The 14,126-nt window shown below is 32.6% G+C and overlaps 5 protein-coding genes across 5 annotated transcripts; 2 read left to right on the top strand and 3 right to left on the bottom strand.

The window, feature by feature from the left end:
- The first annotated feature begins 83 nt into the window (after window positions 1–83).
- On the top strand, window positions 84–3,342 carry LOC109594139 (C-1-tetrahydrofolate synthase, cytoplasmic-like). Its single transcript, XM_020009328.2, has 9 exons — window positions 84–244; window positions 496–638; window positions 689–862; window positions 914–1,050; window positions 1,100–1,432; window positions 1,681–2,362; window positions 2,412–2,697; window positions 2,753–2,905; window positions 3,112–3,342. Exons 2-9 carry the CDS (start codon window positions 517–519, stop codon window positions 3,199–3,201), a joined length of 1,977 nt encoding a protein of 658 aa, XP_019864887.2. The 5' UTR covers window positions 84–244; window positions 496–516; the 3' UTR covers window positions 3,202–3,342.
- Window positions 3,288–4,520, bottom strand: LOC109594619 (probable methyltransferase-like protein 15 homolog). Its single transcript, XM_020009847.2, has 2 exons — window positions 4,028–4,520; window positions 3,288–3,935 (listed from the first exon to the last, which is right to left on the bottom strand). Exons 1-2 carry the CDS (start codon window positions 4,518–4,520, stop codon window positions 3,340–3,342), a joined length of 1,089 nt encoding a protein of 362 aa, XP_019865406.2. The 3' UTR covers window positions 3,288–3,339.
- A 2-nt stretch (window positions 4,521–4,522) lies between these two features.
- On the bottom strand, window positions 4,523–5,109 carry LOC109594147 (ubiquinol-cytochrome-c reductase complex assembly factor 2). Its single transcript, XM_020009340.2, has 2 exons — window positions 4,888–5,109; window positions 4,523–4,808 (listed from the first exon to the last, which is right to left on the bottom strand). The coding sequence occupies exons 1-2, from the start codon at window positions 4,968–4,970 to the stop codon at window positions 4,523–4,525; spliced, it is 369 nt and encodes a 122-aa protein (XP_019864899.1). The 5' UTR covers window positions 4,971–5,109.
- A 127-nt stretch (window positions 5,110–5,236) lies between these two features.
- On the top strand, window positions 5,237–10,434 carry LOC109594631 (dihydrolipoyllysine-residue succinyltransferase component of 2-oxoglutarate dehydrogenase complex, mitochondrial). The gene is made up of 8 exons (XM_020009858.2): window positions 5,237–5,416; window positions 5,591–5,670; window positions 5,722–5,838; window positions 6,636–6,904; window positions 8,608–8,914; window positions 9,113–9,405; window positions 9,459–9,616; window positions 9,956–10,434. The coding sequence occupies exons 1-8, from the start codon at window positions 5,330–5,332 to the stop codon at window positions 10,088–10,090; spliced, it is 1,446 nt and encodes a 481-aa protein (XP_019865417.2). The 5' UTR covers window positions 5,237–5,329; the 3' UTR covers window positions 10,091–10,434.
- A 2,525-nt stretch (window positions 10,435–12,959) lies between these two features.
- LOC109594452 (40S ribosomal protein S20-like) lies at window positions 12,960–13,644 on the bottom strand. The gene is made up of 2 exons (XM_020009674.2): window positions 13,499–13,644; window positions 12,960–13,365 (listed from the first exon to the last, which is right to left on the bottom strand). The coding sequence occupies exons 1-2, from the start codon at window positions 13,499–13,501 to the stop codon at window positions 13,003–13,005; spliced, it is 366 nt and encodes a 121-aa protein (XP_019865233.1). The 5' UTR covers window positions 13,502–13,644; the 3' UTR covers window positions 12,960–13,002.
- Window positions 13,645–14,126: the final 482 nt, after the last annotated feature.

Raw genomic sequence — 14,126 nt, 5'->3', positions numbered from 1 at the left:
AGTATTTTTTGTAAATTGAGTGTTATACATGTTATTGATATGTAATTTGTAATAAATATTTACAGTATAGAAACGTAATTAAATTTTTTTTCGTTTCAATCATTTACAATTACATAGTATATAGGTCATATATTAAATTTCTAATACAACCGTTGAGCTCACATATCATCTAATAATGACAAGATTCATTTATGTCAAGCTAAAATTGTTCCAATAACTTTTTATCGAAAAATCAACATTTCAGGTCAGTGACTCATTCCGCAACATTTTCAATGTCCAACCAAAAAACATGTTTGTTAATTTCAAAATAAAAATAGAAGTTGCCACTTATGTTGTAATTGTTTTCGATTTGAATTATCTATTTCCAAACGACTCATATATTTAAGCAAATACGTGTTCAATACGTCGATAATCGTTTAAATATTTGCATCATAAGTAAAGAATTATTAGACGGCAAATAGTTTTATCAATATCTAGCTGTTAATTCATTTTCAGTGGGAACAGTTAAATTGCAGCATGTTCATAAAAATCACCTCCAATATTGGTAAAATACAAGTGCGCACTTTAAAGACTCCTGTTGCAACTGCCAAATGGAACAGCAATATTCTACCCTTGCACATAGAGGACCCTGTTCCAAGGTAGATATTCAAATTTAAAAATTATACATGATCATGTATTATAATTTTAGCGATATACAAATTTCGCGCTCACAAAAACCAAAATCCATAGCCAAATTAGCAAGTGAAATTGGTATTCTCGAGGACGAAATCTCCCTGTATGGTAAGACAAAGGCAAAAGTTTCCCTGTCGGTTAATGACAGACTTAGGAACGAGAAGAAGGGAAAATATGTTGTGGTCACCGCGTAAGATGATATACAATCAAATCACAAATAACTAATAGATATCCGTTACAGCATAACACCTACTCCATTTGGCGAGGGCAAGAGTACAACGTTGTTGGGGTTAGTTCAAGCCTTATCCAGTCAACTTCGAAAAAATACATTTGGAACTTTAAGACAACCTTCACAGGGTCCAACATTTGGCGTTAAAGGTAAGAATGTCATAAACAATTAAACATTAAATCAAAGTAAATATATTAGGTGGTGCAGCTGGTGGTGGTTATGCCCAGGTTATACCAATGGAAGACATGAATTTACATCTAACTGGTGACATTCACGCTATTACAGCCGCAAATAACTTATTAGCAGCTCAACTCGATGCCCGCATTTTTCATGAAGCCACTCAGAAAGACGACACCCTATTTCAACGGCTCGTACCAAAAATTAAGGGTAACAGATCGTTCTCCACAATACAGTTGAGAAGACTTCAAAGATTGGGAATCACACAAACTAATCCCGACATGCTAACGGAAGAGGAAAAAGTGAGATTCGTTAGATTAAATATTGACCCCAATCAAATAATGTGGAATAGAGGTAAAATAATTTAATCAAAAATTTATGTGCATTCATGACTAACAGTACGAAAGAAACTTACCACATTAGTATTTTATTAGTCATTTGGTCATATCGGCTGCATTTTTATTGAAACAGATAAAATGAGAATCCGATTTAACCAAAAGTTATTGAGCTTAATTGCCGCATTATTTCATTAAATTTACTATTTCTTGCTGTTTTTACGGAATGGACATATTTCATGTTTTAACCAAAATTTCCTATTTTAGTTGTGGATATTAACGATAGATTTCTTCGAGAGATTACCATTGGCCAATCGCCTACTGAAAAAGGAATGGCTAGGAAAACTGGATTCACAATCAGCGTAGCGAGTGAAATTATGGCTATTCTAGCTTTGGCTATTGATAGACAAGATTTTAAAGAGAGGCTCTCAAAAATGATAGTGGCATTCGATAAAAACGGATATCCAGTAACCGCTGATGATTTAGGAATGACTGGAGCACTAGCAACATTGTTACTAGATGCAATAGAGCCGACACTGTTGCAGACATTAGAGGGATCGCCTGTTTTTGTGCATGCTGGGCCATTTGCAAACATTGCTCACGGTTGTAATTCAATTATTGCTGATAAAATTGCGTTAAAGCTAGCTGGCGAAGATGGATTTGTTGTCACTGAATGCGGATTCTCATCTGACATTGGTTTAGAAAAGTTCCTCAATATCAAATGTAGGACTTCTGGAGATATTCCTGACGCAGTGGTTTTAGTTACAACAATTAGAGCACTGAAAATGCACGGAGGAGGGCCGAAAGTATCTCCTGGTGTTCCGCTTCCTAGTGAATATACTCAAGAAAATCTGGAATTAGTAGAAAACGGCTGTGCTAATCTCAGGAAGCATATAAGTAATGTCAAGAAGTACGGTCTTCCAGTAGTTATCGCCATAAATCATTGGAGGTAATAAAACGGCAATGTCTATTTATTATAGTCTAATTGTTTATTATAGTAATGATTCACCATCCGAGACCCAGATGGTTATTGAAGAATCGAAAAAAGCTGGAGCCTTTGACGCGGTTGTTTCAAAACATTGGGCTTATGGAGGAGCTGGTTCGGTGGAATTGGCAAATGCAGTGGTAGCTGCATGTAATGAACCGAATGATTTTCGTTTTTTGTACAACGAAAATTTGTCATTGAAAGAAAAAGTGGTGATTATTGCTAAAGAAATGTATGGAGCTGAAACAATAACATTCTCCGATACAGTATTAGATAAATTGTCCAAGTATGAAAACCTTGTAAGTATCTAATAAGAAAAACTAAGAAAAAAAGGAAAATTTTGAAATATTTTAGGGGTTTAAAAGTCTTCCCGTATGCATGGCTAAGACACCTTTGTCGTTGACAGGAAATCCGGCTATAAAAGGAGCTCCCACTGGGTTTGATTTGAAAATTAACGATGCCTCTTTATCAGCAGGAGCAAAATTCGTGGTGATACTTGCAGGGGAGGTAATTTAATGAATTACTTAATTCATTTATTTATAACATGAAACATAAAATTAGTAGATCAATTATATATGTAGATTTAGGTATTTAATAAAGATATGATACATAAACTTATGAAGAAAATTGAGAAAACATTCCATAACATATGAGAAAAAAAAAAAATTAGGAAGTTACTATTCTTAAAAATATGTATTCAAATTATGTTTTAGATTACCAGAATGCCTGGATTGCCAACACGTCCAGCCATTTATGATATTGATGTTGATGTAGCAACTGGAGAAATTTCGGGATTATTTTAATCACCTATTTAAATATTTCTGTAACTACATACATATAAGTATTATATATTTTTAAATTTATTACTAAATATAAATTAAAAAACAGATTTTTCAAAAACATGTATATTATAACAATGCAAAATATAACAAATATGATGTCTACTTCACTTTTACTGCAGCCCTGAGTTTAGCAGACCTACTCCTAGGATTTTCGTCAACTTCTTCAAACTTAGGAACTATTACATGCTTGTGCAACATTTTCCAATTGGAGTCCATTACAGCTTTAACAATATCATTGTTTATACTGAGAGAAACATTGCTATATTTTAAAGGCAAGGGATTTGCTGAATGTTCAATAACATTTCCTAGTAGTTGTCTTTTAACAATTGTATCCTCCAATGAATGAAATGTTATTGTTACAATTCTACCGCCTATTTTTAAATACCTATGAGCTAATATTAATCCATAATTAATTTCATTCAGTTCATTGTTTACAAAAATTCTCAATGCCTGAAACGTTTTTGTTGCCACATGTGAACGCCTCTGCAATTTATCTAACTTATATTCTGCTGAGGACACTGTTTCCACTAAATCAGCTAGTTCCTGAGTAGTAGTCAATTTTTTGAATAGATACCTTGCATCCACAATTGCTCTTGCGATTTTCTTTGCCTGTTTTTCTTCACCATAATATTTAATTATTTTGTATAAGTCTTCTTCTGTTGCTTTTGATAAAACATCTGCTGCTGTTGGCTCATCTGTAAATAAAAAAATATATATTAAAAATGAATATTTCAAAATATAATTGTTTAAAATATTTAATATATTTATATGTATTAATTTTACTCACCAGGATATCTTCTTCCATCCATTCTCATATCCAATGGTCCATTTTTGGATAAGGAAAAGCCTCTGTCACCAGTGTCTAATTGCATTGATGAACAACCAAAGTCAAACAATATACCATCTATAGAATTTTGTTTAATATTATGTTGCTTTAATAGTTGTGGTAGCTCTGAGAATCTTCCTAACAATGGTACAACTTGATCAGGATATTCTTCAGCCAAAGATTGTGAAAATTCATGTGCACTTGGATCTCTGTCAAGGGCTAGCAGCTTAATATTAGGAGCACATTTTAGTATTTGTCTGCTGTGACCTCCTGCCCCAAAAGTCATGTCTAAAATGGTTTGGTTCTCTTCTGGTTTTAAATTTTCCAATACCTCCTTGCTCATTACTGGTATATGTGGTCTGGATAAATCTTTTTCTGCAATATTCTGACATGCTACATTACTATATCTCCTTAAATAACTAGTTCTAAACAAATTTCTAACAGAGAGAGCCATGCTTAACTTTGATTCTTTTCAGGTCTCAGTGAAATTAATCTTTTGAAAAAGCTTTGATTTTCTTTTTCAAGTTCAGCGAGGTACTCGTTAGAGAGGGCTATGTTGCACTGCTCAGCATTTAAGCCAGTAGCACATGAAGACAACACTCGAGGGTACTTGTTTTTGTGTTCGTTCTCTACCAGTTTTTTAATTGAAAGATATTGCTTGTCCCAGTACTTGTAATTCGTTTCGAATTTGTTCTCTTTGTACGATCTGTTCACGTACTCCCGCAAATATTCACCCAGGTCCCTAAAAATTGAGGTTATGTTAGCAAAAATTGTTTGTTGACAGTTTGAATTGAAAGCGGCGTGTTGAAAATTTCGTTTACCTTCCTCCAGCCTTATTTTTGTCAATGGGCCACTTTTCCAACAGCTGAAGAATTCTTTTGTAATTTCCTGCGGCCGATGCCATATTTTGACAAATAAGCAATTACGATTGGCAACGGTTCAAGAACATGTGACTACATATCGAATTTAAACTGCTTGAATTTTTTATATTGACTTGTTATATAATTAGTTCAATTAATATATTTATAAGTGATTAGTTTGTAAGCGGAAGGACTGTAGTCTGGTATTTCACGTAAATCGTCTGTGTCGAAATTCAATATACACATGACGCGGTGACGTCAGTGCTGGATTAGGAGCTCTACCGTGGTAGAGGTATACCAATAATTTTGACACTAGCAATCCTCGACCAAATTCAGTGGCAGCGGAGCGAGAACGAAACCCCTTATTAATATTCGTGGTGGAACTGGGGTAAAATTTATAGAAATGAGTATGCTAAAAATGGCATCGCGGTCGTTACCGCGAACAGTGCTTAGGACCATAAATACTTGTGTAGAAAAATGTGTGTCTGAGGTGAGTGCAAAAAATAAATCCATAACCATTTGGCGAATTTGGTGCATGGTGAATTACAAGTGCAAATTATGTAATGCTATTATGTTACTTAGATCAAAATGTAGTTCAACTTGTGCAACGAATTAATAATAATTCTCAATAATTGGTTATGTAACCACATTGTATTTTTTTTAGGCACCTATTGCACAAAGGGGGATTTGTCAGGGGGTCAAAGTTATTCGTAAATATAGCATAAATAAGCAAGCGTTAGAAAGGTATGGTAAAATATTGCTGGTTATTTTTAAAATATAATAAGAATGTTACAGGGGGAATACATTTAGAGCTTATAATCAAAGGTATTTCCAAACGTCAGCAACAGTATTTGATCTTCAGACAGTCAAAGTACCACCCTTTGCTGATTCTGTGTCAGAGGGAGATGTTAGGTAAGTTTAAAATTCATTTAACTTTATTTATGTGAAGGTTTTAAAGTAGAAGTATAAAAATTGCAATTTTGTACTTATTTTGCACAAGTTTGCTTCAATCATATGTTTTAGTTTTCCAACAAGATCAGTTTCTCACCCATTAAAACAAAAATAAATAAGTTATGTTTACTGTTAACACAAAACTCTGTGAAATAATCATTTCTAAAATTTAAAGTAAATCAACTACCTCTGCTTTTGAGTCTCTCATGAACAGCTATATTTTATATTTGAATTCCCCTATTATATGTTGCCCATAGTTGAATATCTAGGAAGTTTGTTGTTACATGAATTTAAATTGGCTGCATTAGTGTTAATTTAAGATAAAAAATGTTTACTTAAAGTATCGGTAATTTTGTGTAGTGAATTTATATTTATTTTATCCTTGAAACCGTATTCCAAATTGATATTTACACAAATTTGTAGAGTTCCATTCATATTTATTCAGTATTTAGCAAATATATTATGTATAACTTACTTTACTTTGATAACAAACTTTGCTTGAATACTTTGTAACATTTAAACGCAATATTAAAATTTTGTTTTGTCGTTTTTCTGGATTTTATGATAAAAATTGTGGCTTTTGACCCTTGATATTATCTTCTTTTCAATTACTAATTTAAAGTAATTGATCAGAAAACTACTGTGACAAATAAAAAATCACATTAACTTATATAATGCATAATTAAGCAGTCTCAGCAGTCTGACTTATTATCATGTCAATTACTTTGTGGACAAACTAATTTTTTATTTCTACCAAGGTTCGAACGAAAAGTGGGCGATCATGTGGCCGCCGATGAAGTCGTGTTGGAAATCGAAACTGACAAGACTTCGGTGCAGGTACCCGCCCCCGGTCACGGTATCATCAAGGAGTTCCTGGTCGCCGACGGCGAGACCGTTAAGGCTGGTCAGGAATTGTTCAAAATTGAAGTGACTGGCGAAGCACCTGCGAAGGGAGGTGATGCTCCCAAAGCTGCTCCTCCACCGGCTGCCGCTCCGCCACCACCTACTCCACCACCGCCACCACCAGGTAAAACATGCTTGATAACATAATTTATATTTGACCTTATTTAATATGATAATAATATGAATTACGTACTTTTTGTGCTAACATTTTCCACTATTATATAATTATGTTATCTACATAACTCAATAAAAGCAAAATTAATAGTAAATTTTGATTAATAGACATTCATAGATCACGCTATTAAAATTTTGGAAAATTTAGATGAGACAGTAGTGAAATAATATTATTGTTTTGATTAAAATGTTATCTCGCAATGTTCGTTTTGAGTTTGGAGATTGGCCAATAGTATGGTTTATTTTTAAAGTTTATCAGAGGCTGTTGTTTTCCCTTAGACGATTTTAACATAAGGAGATTCCGTGTCTCTTGTCAATTCTCTTGCCTTATGCAATGCTAATCAGTGTTTGTTGATGCTCAATATGTTACTCAATATGTACAATATATTAAATCCATAATCTGAACCTTGTGCTGTCGCCAATTAGGGTAGATATTGATTATCTCTTTACATAAAAGCAATTTATAATTCGTTTTTGTTTAATATAGTTACATTTATTTGCAAATTATAAGTTTTATATGGTGTAAATATTTTGATCAATTTTACGTCAGAGTATTTGTCAATCTTTACAATACTGGTTGAAAATAGAAAAATACAGAATAATATGCACTTAACAAAGATTATATTGAATTTAATTATTATTAACACACTATAAGCGGGTCGGGTAAAAATACCCGTCTCGAGAACTGTTGATTGTTAGTGGGCCGGGTAATTTTTACCTTTTTGAATGTACTTACGTTAAAAGCGGGGTGAGATAATTTTACTCTATTGGTTTTACATACGGAACTGAAAGAATTATCTCTTATTTTTTGATATCATTCAACAACTTAGTTTGGACTATTTTGCTACCCGCCTATAGAGTGTTAATAGTTGAGATTTGTTACTTTTATGTCACCTGGCAAACTAATTTTGAATAATAATATATGAAACAAAATAATCAAAATAGTATATTTGGACGTAATACACAAAGTTTGTTTAGCACCCAGATATATCAAAAGATACAATATTACATTACAACGAAAATTATGATTGATTAATATTAAGCTTACGCTTTATGCACAGATGTATATTAAAATTTATTGCGTTAAGTACAAATATTTCAAAATTAGTTTCACAGACAAAACAATATCCATTCCTTTAATGGGTAATTAATTATACAACAATATTTAAGTTGAAGATTGAAAAGAACGCCTGATTAAATTTTCAAATTGATAAGTGATAAACATTAAATATTTATTTTGTTATATAATTTAATTAAAGTTATTCATGTAGAAATTAAAAATCTACAGAATTTTTTTTAAATAATTATCACATTTTACATTACGTTTTAGATTAATTCGAACCCATTCATTTCAAATTAGATATTTGTCTTTGTGACAACTCTTATTAGATACTTCATTAATTGTAAAATATACATAACGTACAACTCGGCTTGATGTAGATTTACTAATTTTAATATTTTGGATGTCTATAGCTCAAAAATCTTTACATAATCTCAATAGTTTTTATTTTATTACGTTATTTATAAGATTATTATCAAACTTCAACACGAGTGCTATTTTCATAATTTGCACTCGGGGTTGATTATTTTTATGTAACAAAATGTATTCACACGGTCACGAATTTGTTAAAATGGATGATTCGACGTTTTTAGCTGCTGCAGCTGCTGCCCCACCGCCACCACCACCACCGGCGGCCGCCAAACCAGCAGAACCATCAGCTGGACCGCCAAAGAGGGCTGCACCTGTAAGTTCGATTCCAGTCGCTGCAATCAGACATGCCCAGTCTTTGGAAGCGGCCACCGTCAAATTGCCACCCGCCGACTTCACCAAAGAGATCACCGGCACCCGTACCGAGCAGCGCGTCAAAATGAACCGCATGCGACTCAAGATCGCCGAACGGCTTAAGGAAGCTCAGAATGTTAACGCTATGTTGACCACCTTCAACGAAATCGACATGACGTAAGTTTCATTTACCGTATTACGTTTGCAGCCTAATTCCAATTTTAATATTGTTAGATATTGAATTGGCATACATGTATTAGTATCTTTAAAACATATTCTTGATGGATTGACGAAGAAGACTTAAGGGATTGATCGTGCATGTAATTGTCTTATAAGTCCAACTTATATAGTGTTAATATAAAATGATTATTTCAGAAACATCATGGAATTCAGAAAGCAACACCAAGAGGCGTTCCAGAAGAAATACAATCTTAAATTGGGTTTCATGTCGGTGTTCCTTAAGGCATCCGCTTACGCTCTTCAGGATCAGCCTACCGTCAACGCTGTCATCGATGGCCAGGAGATAATCTACCGCGACTACGTGGATATTTCGGTGGCCGTTGCCACGCCTAAAGGTTTGGTCGTGCCCGTTGTCAGGAACGTTGAGAAGATGACACTGGCCGACATAGAAATCGCCATGGCACAAATGGCCGAGAAAGCCAGGAAAGGTAATTGTAATGGTTCTTCAAAGATCACAAGATTAAGTGGTTTGTATTTCTAGGACAATTGGCTGTTGAAGACATGGACGGAGGTACCTTCACTGTGAGCAACGGAGGAGTCTTCGGTTCACTCATGGGCACTCCCATCATTAACCCACCTCAATCTGCCATCTTGGGCATGCACGGTACTTTTGACAGGCCCGTTGCTGTAAAAGGACAGGTAAGGATTTCAGTTATCAGAGAAATATGTGATAGTCAAGCAATATAACTTCAACTGAACACTGGCAAAAAATGACAACTATTTAAAATTTTGTTCAGTATTCATGTAGAATAAATGGGGGTGTTCAATTTCATATACAGGTGAAAGTTTATGCAAATTATTTTAGAAAATAATCCGAGTCCAACTATAAACACTATTATCAATATTTATTTATATATATTTTTTTTCAATTCCGTATTGTTTGCTGTTCTCCTTAGGCATTGTATTTATACTTTATTTATATGTCTTGGACTATATACATGCCTATACTTTTCTCTAAATTTATTTTTTTTCTTTCAGGTCCTTGTTAGACCAATGATGTACATTGCTTTGACCTACGATCATAGGTTGATTGACGGTCGTGAAGCTGTGACCTTCTTGCGCAAGATCAAGGCAGGTGTTGAGGATCCACGCATCATCCTCGCCGGACTTTAAACTGCCCCCTATAAGTAAACAGAATAATTTAATTGTAAAAATCCACTTACCTGTAAAATACGACATTGCAAAACTGCACACAAACAATTTTGCAGTCTTGCAATCGACGTATTTAATGCACCGATTAATTCAGATTGTAAATTATGTAAGTATTGTGTAATTTTAATTTTATTTTTTAAATGTATTAAATGGAGTCAAAGGAAAACGGTGAACAAGATGCTGATGTAACGAGTTATCACTTAAAATTTTATTTATTTGCAACATGTTGATTCATGTTTTGATATTAGGACAAATAGAGTCCACAATGTATTATTTGTTAAATATACAAATTTGAATTAATACAACTTTCATTTATTTATTTAGTCCATTTATAATTTTTAATTTGATCTAGTTAACTTTAATTAGGGTTACTTTCAGAAAACATATCTGTAAGAATTTGAAAATATATATTAGTAGTAAGTTACATTATTACTTTTTATTATATTTTAAATTCTTATACCAGTTATTTTTCTGTTTAAAATGGGTTTAGTATCACTAATTAATGTTTTCAAATAAAACAATTTATTGTGTATTATTTTAAATTACGTAATTTAAATGTGATAAGTATAATCAGTTGAAATTATATGCCAAAATTGTAGAGAACAAAACCGAAATAGTACGGCTTTTATTAATTGATGGATCAATAGTATTAATAATAATTATCTGTTAGGGCTAAATATGGATTGTACAGATGTATATTATTCTGTTAATTTTAGGAATAAAGATTTTGTCTATAAAAACAATTATTCTTATGTTCAATCTTTTGATGAGTCAGAAATATACAGTAAATATATGCAATAATTAAAGCAACCTGTTGAAGCATAAAATCATGTTTAAATATTAGGGATATTAACTTTTAGGAGTTTTATTCATTTTTGTGGTATTCGAAACAAAGAAATAAAATTACGTTAATCCAGGTGAGAGACGTAGAGTAATGAGAGTATTGGAATCAGGGGTCAGCTAGAAAACGCCACAGGAGATCGTATCACTCCATTTACGATATAGAGACGCTTGACAAATGTAGGTTTTTGTTTACAAAGACGCTTGTATTTGGTCCACGACCATAAGCAACTACGATCACTGGACGGAAAATAGTAGAAAATAGAATTGAGCTGGAAAAATTATGTTCCATTGTGGTATAGAAAGGATTTGGTTATAATGGTTATATATGATTGTATGTCAAGGCACGATGAGCGGTCTAATATATTCAAGAGACATTATTAATCGTATACTATCAAGCAGCTATGGGTAAGAACTTTTTGTTGGCGATAATGCTTATCCACATTGCTCCAGAGTTAGGTTCAAACGGCTCAACGCTAGGTATTGAGACCTTACAACTCCCCGAGATCACCTGACCTAAATCTTATCATGCACACATGGGATATGCTAAAACTGTTGCTTTTGAATCATAAACCCTGTTCTAATACTCTTCAAGTGCTTTGAGTTGTAATTTCGTTGACATGGGCCAACTTCATGAAGAATTGAATAATCTCATAAAAGGCATGCATGAGGAAGTGTCAAGTGTTCATCATTGCCCATGGAGGACATACAACTACTAAATTTTATTTATGAATAAATTTGATGAAAAATAAAAATATTTGATTTATGTTAAATTTATTATATCGTGTATATTTTTACTAAATAAATTATTTTTTAATTTTTCACGAGAACTTATTTTTAATTAAACAATTGTAAAAGAAAAAAATAACGAAAAGTCTATGACAATGTTATTTTTACATACTTTGTTCTATATCCCTAACTTTTGTATATGAGTTTATTAAAAATACGCATTGTATTACTTGAATTGTGTACCACCATATTTGTGTTTATTGTTTTTGTCTGTTGTAATATAATTTTATTCTTTATACGTTTACGGTACGTTTTCTATTTTTCGTTGGACAAAATTTTTGTAGCTTTTGTGTTCCATTGCTCCGTGTGAATTTCAGTGATTATTTATAATACGGTGTTTTATTTATTGTAATAAAAATTATAATTTAACCTGACCAAGACAGAGAGAAACTAGCTGGAGGAAATGGAATTTGCTGAAATTCGTTCAAGAACTGTGAGTACACAGAAAAGTCAGGAAGGGTAGTTTTTAGCAAGTTTAGAGTCTAAAATTAATTAAATTAAAATTAGTGGTTTTGCTTATGTCAACGTCCAACAGGCACAAAAGTTTGTTATACACAGTGATGGTTCAAGTAAAGTTTAGGAATGGTTCTCTGCTTCTGACATGGGCTTCCATTGTATAGAAGAGAATAAGGATCAATTTATGTACAGGAATACGTTAAATAATAATTTGCTACCATATATTGAAGAAATGTGTTTCATTTAAAACAATCCTGTTCAACGTGCTACCATTTATTTACCATCAAAAGTTGTAAATCTCAGAAGTTGACATAATTTCTTGATTATCTATTGATTGTATCGTCTCATTATATTAATTATATTTGTTCAAGTTCAATGAGGGTATTTGAAAATGAAGAATGTAAACATGCTGTTTATAACTAGGAATACTATACAGTATTTTTTAATCATTTAATTATTAGATATTTGTAGCAACTTAAAAATTTAAAATAAAACAATCTGTTGAATGTTCTCTGATCTGTTTAGTATATGAAGAAACTGTAAAATTCATATTAAACCATTTCAGAAATGTTGATTCATTCTTAACTATGTAACTATTTTTATAGTTAATGTAGCTTATGGAATTTAGGTTATTAACAGGCTTGCTGATAATACTATGCAATAATTTGTACTTACCTCAATCATTTAACACAAGCCCAAGAGTTGTACTCAAGGAAAAATTAATGGATCAGAACAAAAAAGCCAATTGTTATTTTTACAAACTTTTATTTACTTTAGTATCAAAATACTTAAGCATCTGCAATGGTCACTTCTACCTCTACACCAGGTTCGATGTTGATAGAAGTGATTTGTTTGACAATTTCAGATGGGGAATGTAAGTCGATGACTCTCTTGTGAATCCTCATCTGGAATCTGTCCCATGTCTTGGAACCCTCACCACAAGGGGTTTTACGGGTTGTGATACGTAAAGTCTTGGTTGGCATACGTACTGGACCCTTGGCGCGAAGCTTTTGCTTTTTGGCGGCGTCAATCAAGTCGGAGCATACTTTTTCCAAAGCCCTCACGTTACGAGATGTAAGCGTGATACGGATGTGGTGGATTGGTGCGGATTCCTGAGAGGGTTTCTCGGAGTTTGCTTCCTTCACAGATGCCTAAAAACAACGAAAAATGTCAAGCACGTGTGAACAACATAACCTATAAGTTCAATGTTTTGGATGTAAATAACGGTTTATTTTATAAAAAAGACTAGATCTTTTATGTGTTAAATAAAAGCAGTACACTTACCATGGCTTTTAGACTATTTCTGGTCGAGATAATCAATTTTACCCTCTAACAATTGATCAGCGCTGAACCAGATAACTGACGCAGCACAGATGCGGAGCAAAAATGGCCGAATCGACGGTTGGTTATTTTCTATCTACACAAAAGTAGTTGTCAGATTAGGGCGCGCACTTTTGAATTACGAGGTCGAGCGCTTCGTTCAAAATGACCAAAACGTGTTTAGCACATTTTATTATTAATTTATTATTTGACGTTGTTGCTATGGTATAATTTTTATTACTTTAACAATTTGTTTATATTTAATAATATCTTTCGCATTTGTGTTATTACATATTCAGATTATTTATAATTAATAATAATAATAATATAATATGTTATATAGATATTTGAAATTATAATTACACATGTACTGTTTGCCTAAATGTTCTAATTAACGTTTATTGTTTTTTTAATGGATATTCTAATAAAACAATAATTTCAAATATTCAAATTTAATATTGAAAATAAAATATAAAATTGTATATTAAAGAATCATATCTACTTCTAAATAATTAGTCGATTTCTTAAAAAAAATTGTAATAAAAGTCCATCAGAAAACGCGATAAAAACTGTTAAAGTTTATAACAAACCT

Source organism: Aethina tumida, chromosome 1 (assembly GCF_024364675.1).
Source record: "Aethina tumida isolate Nest 87 chromosome 1, icAetTumi1.1, whole genome shotgun sequence".
Lineage (NCBI taxonomy): Eukaryota > Metazoa > Arthropoda > Insecta > Coleoptera > Nitidulidae > Aethina > Aethina tumida.
Note: the sequence above shows the minus strand (reverse complement) of the source record. Positions and strands in the feature narration are given on the sequence as shown.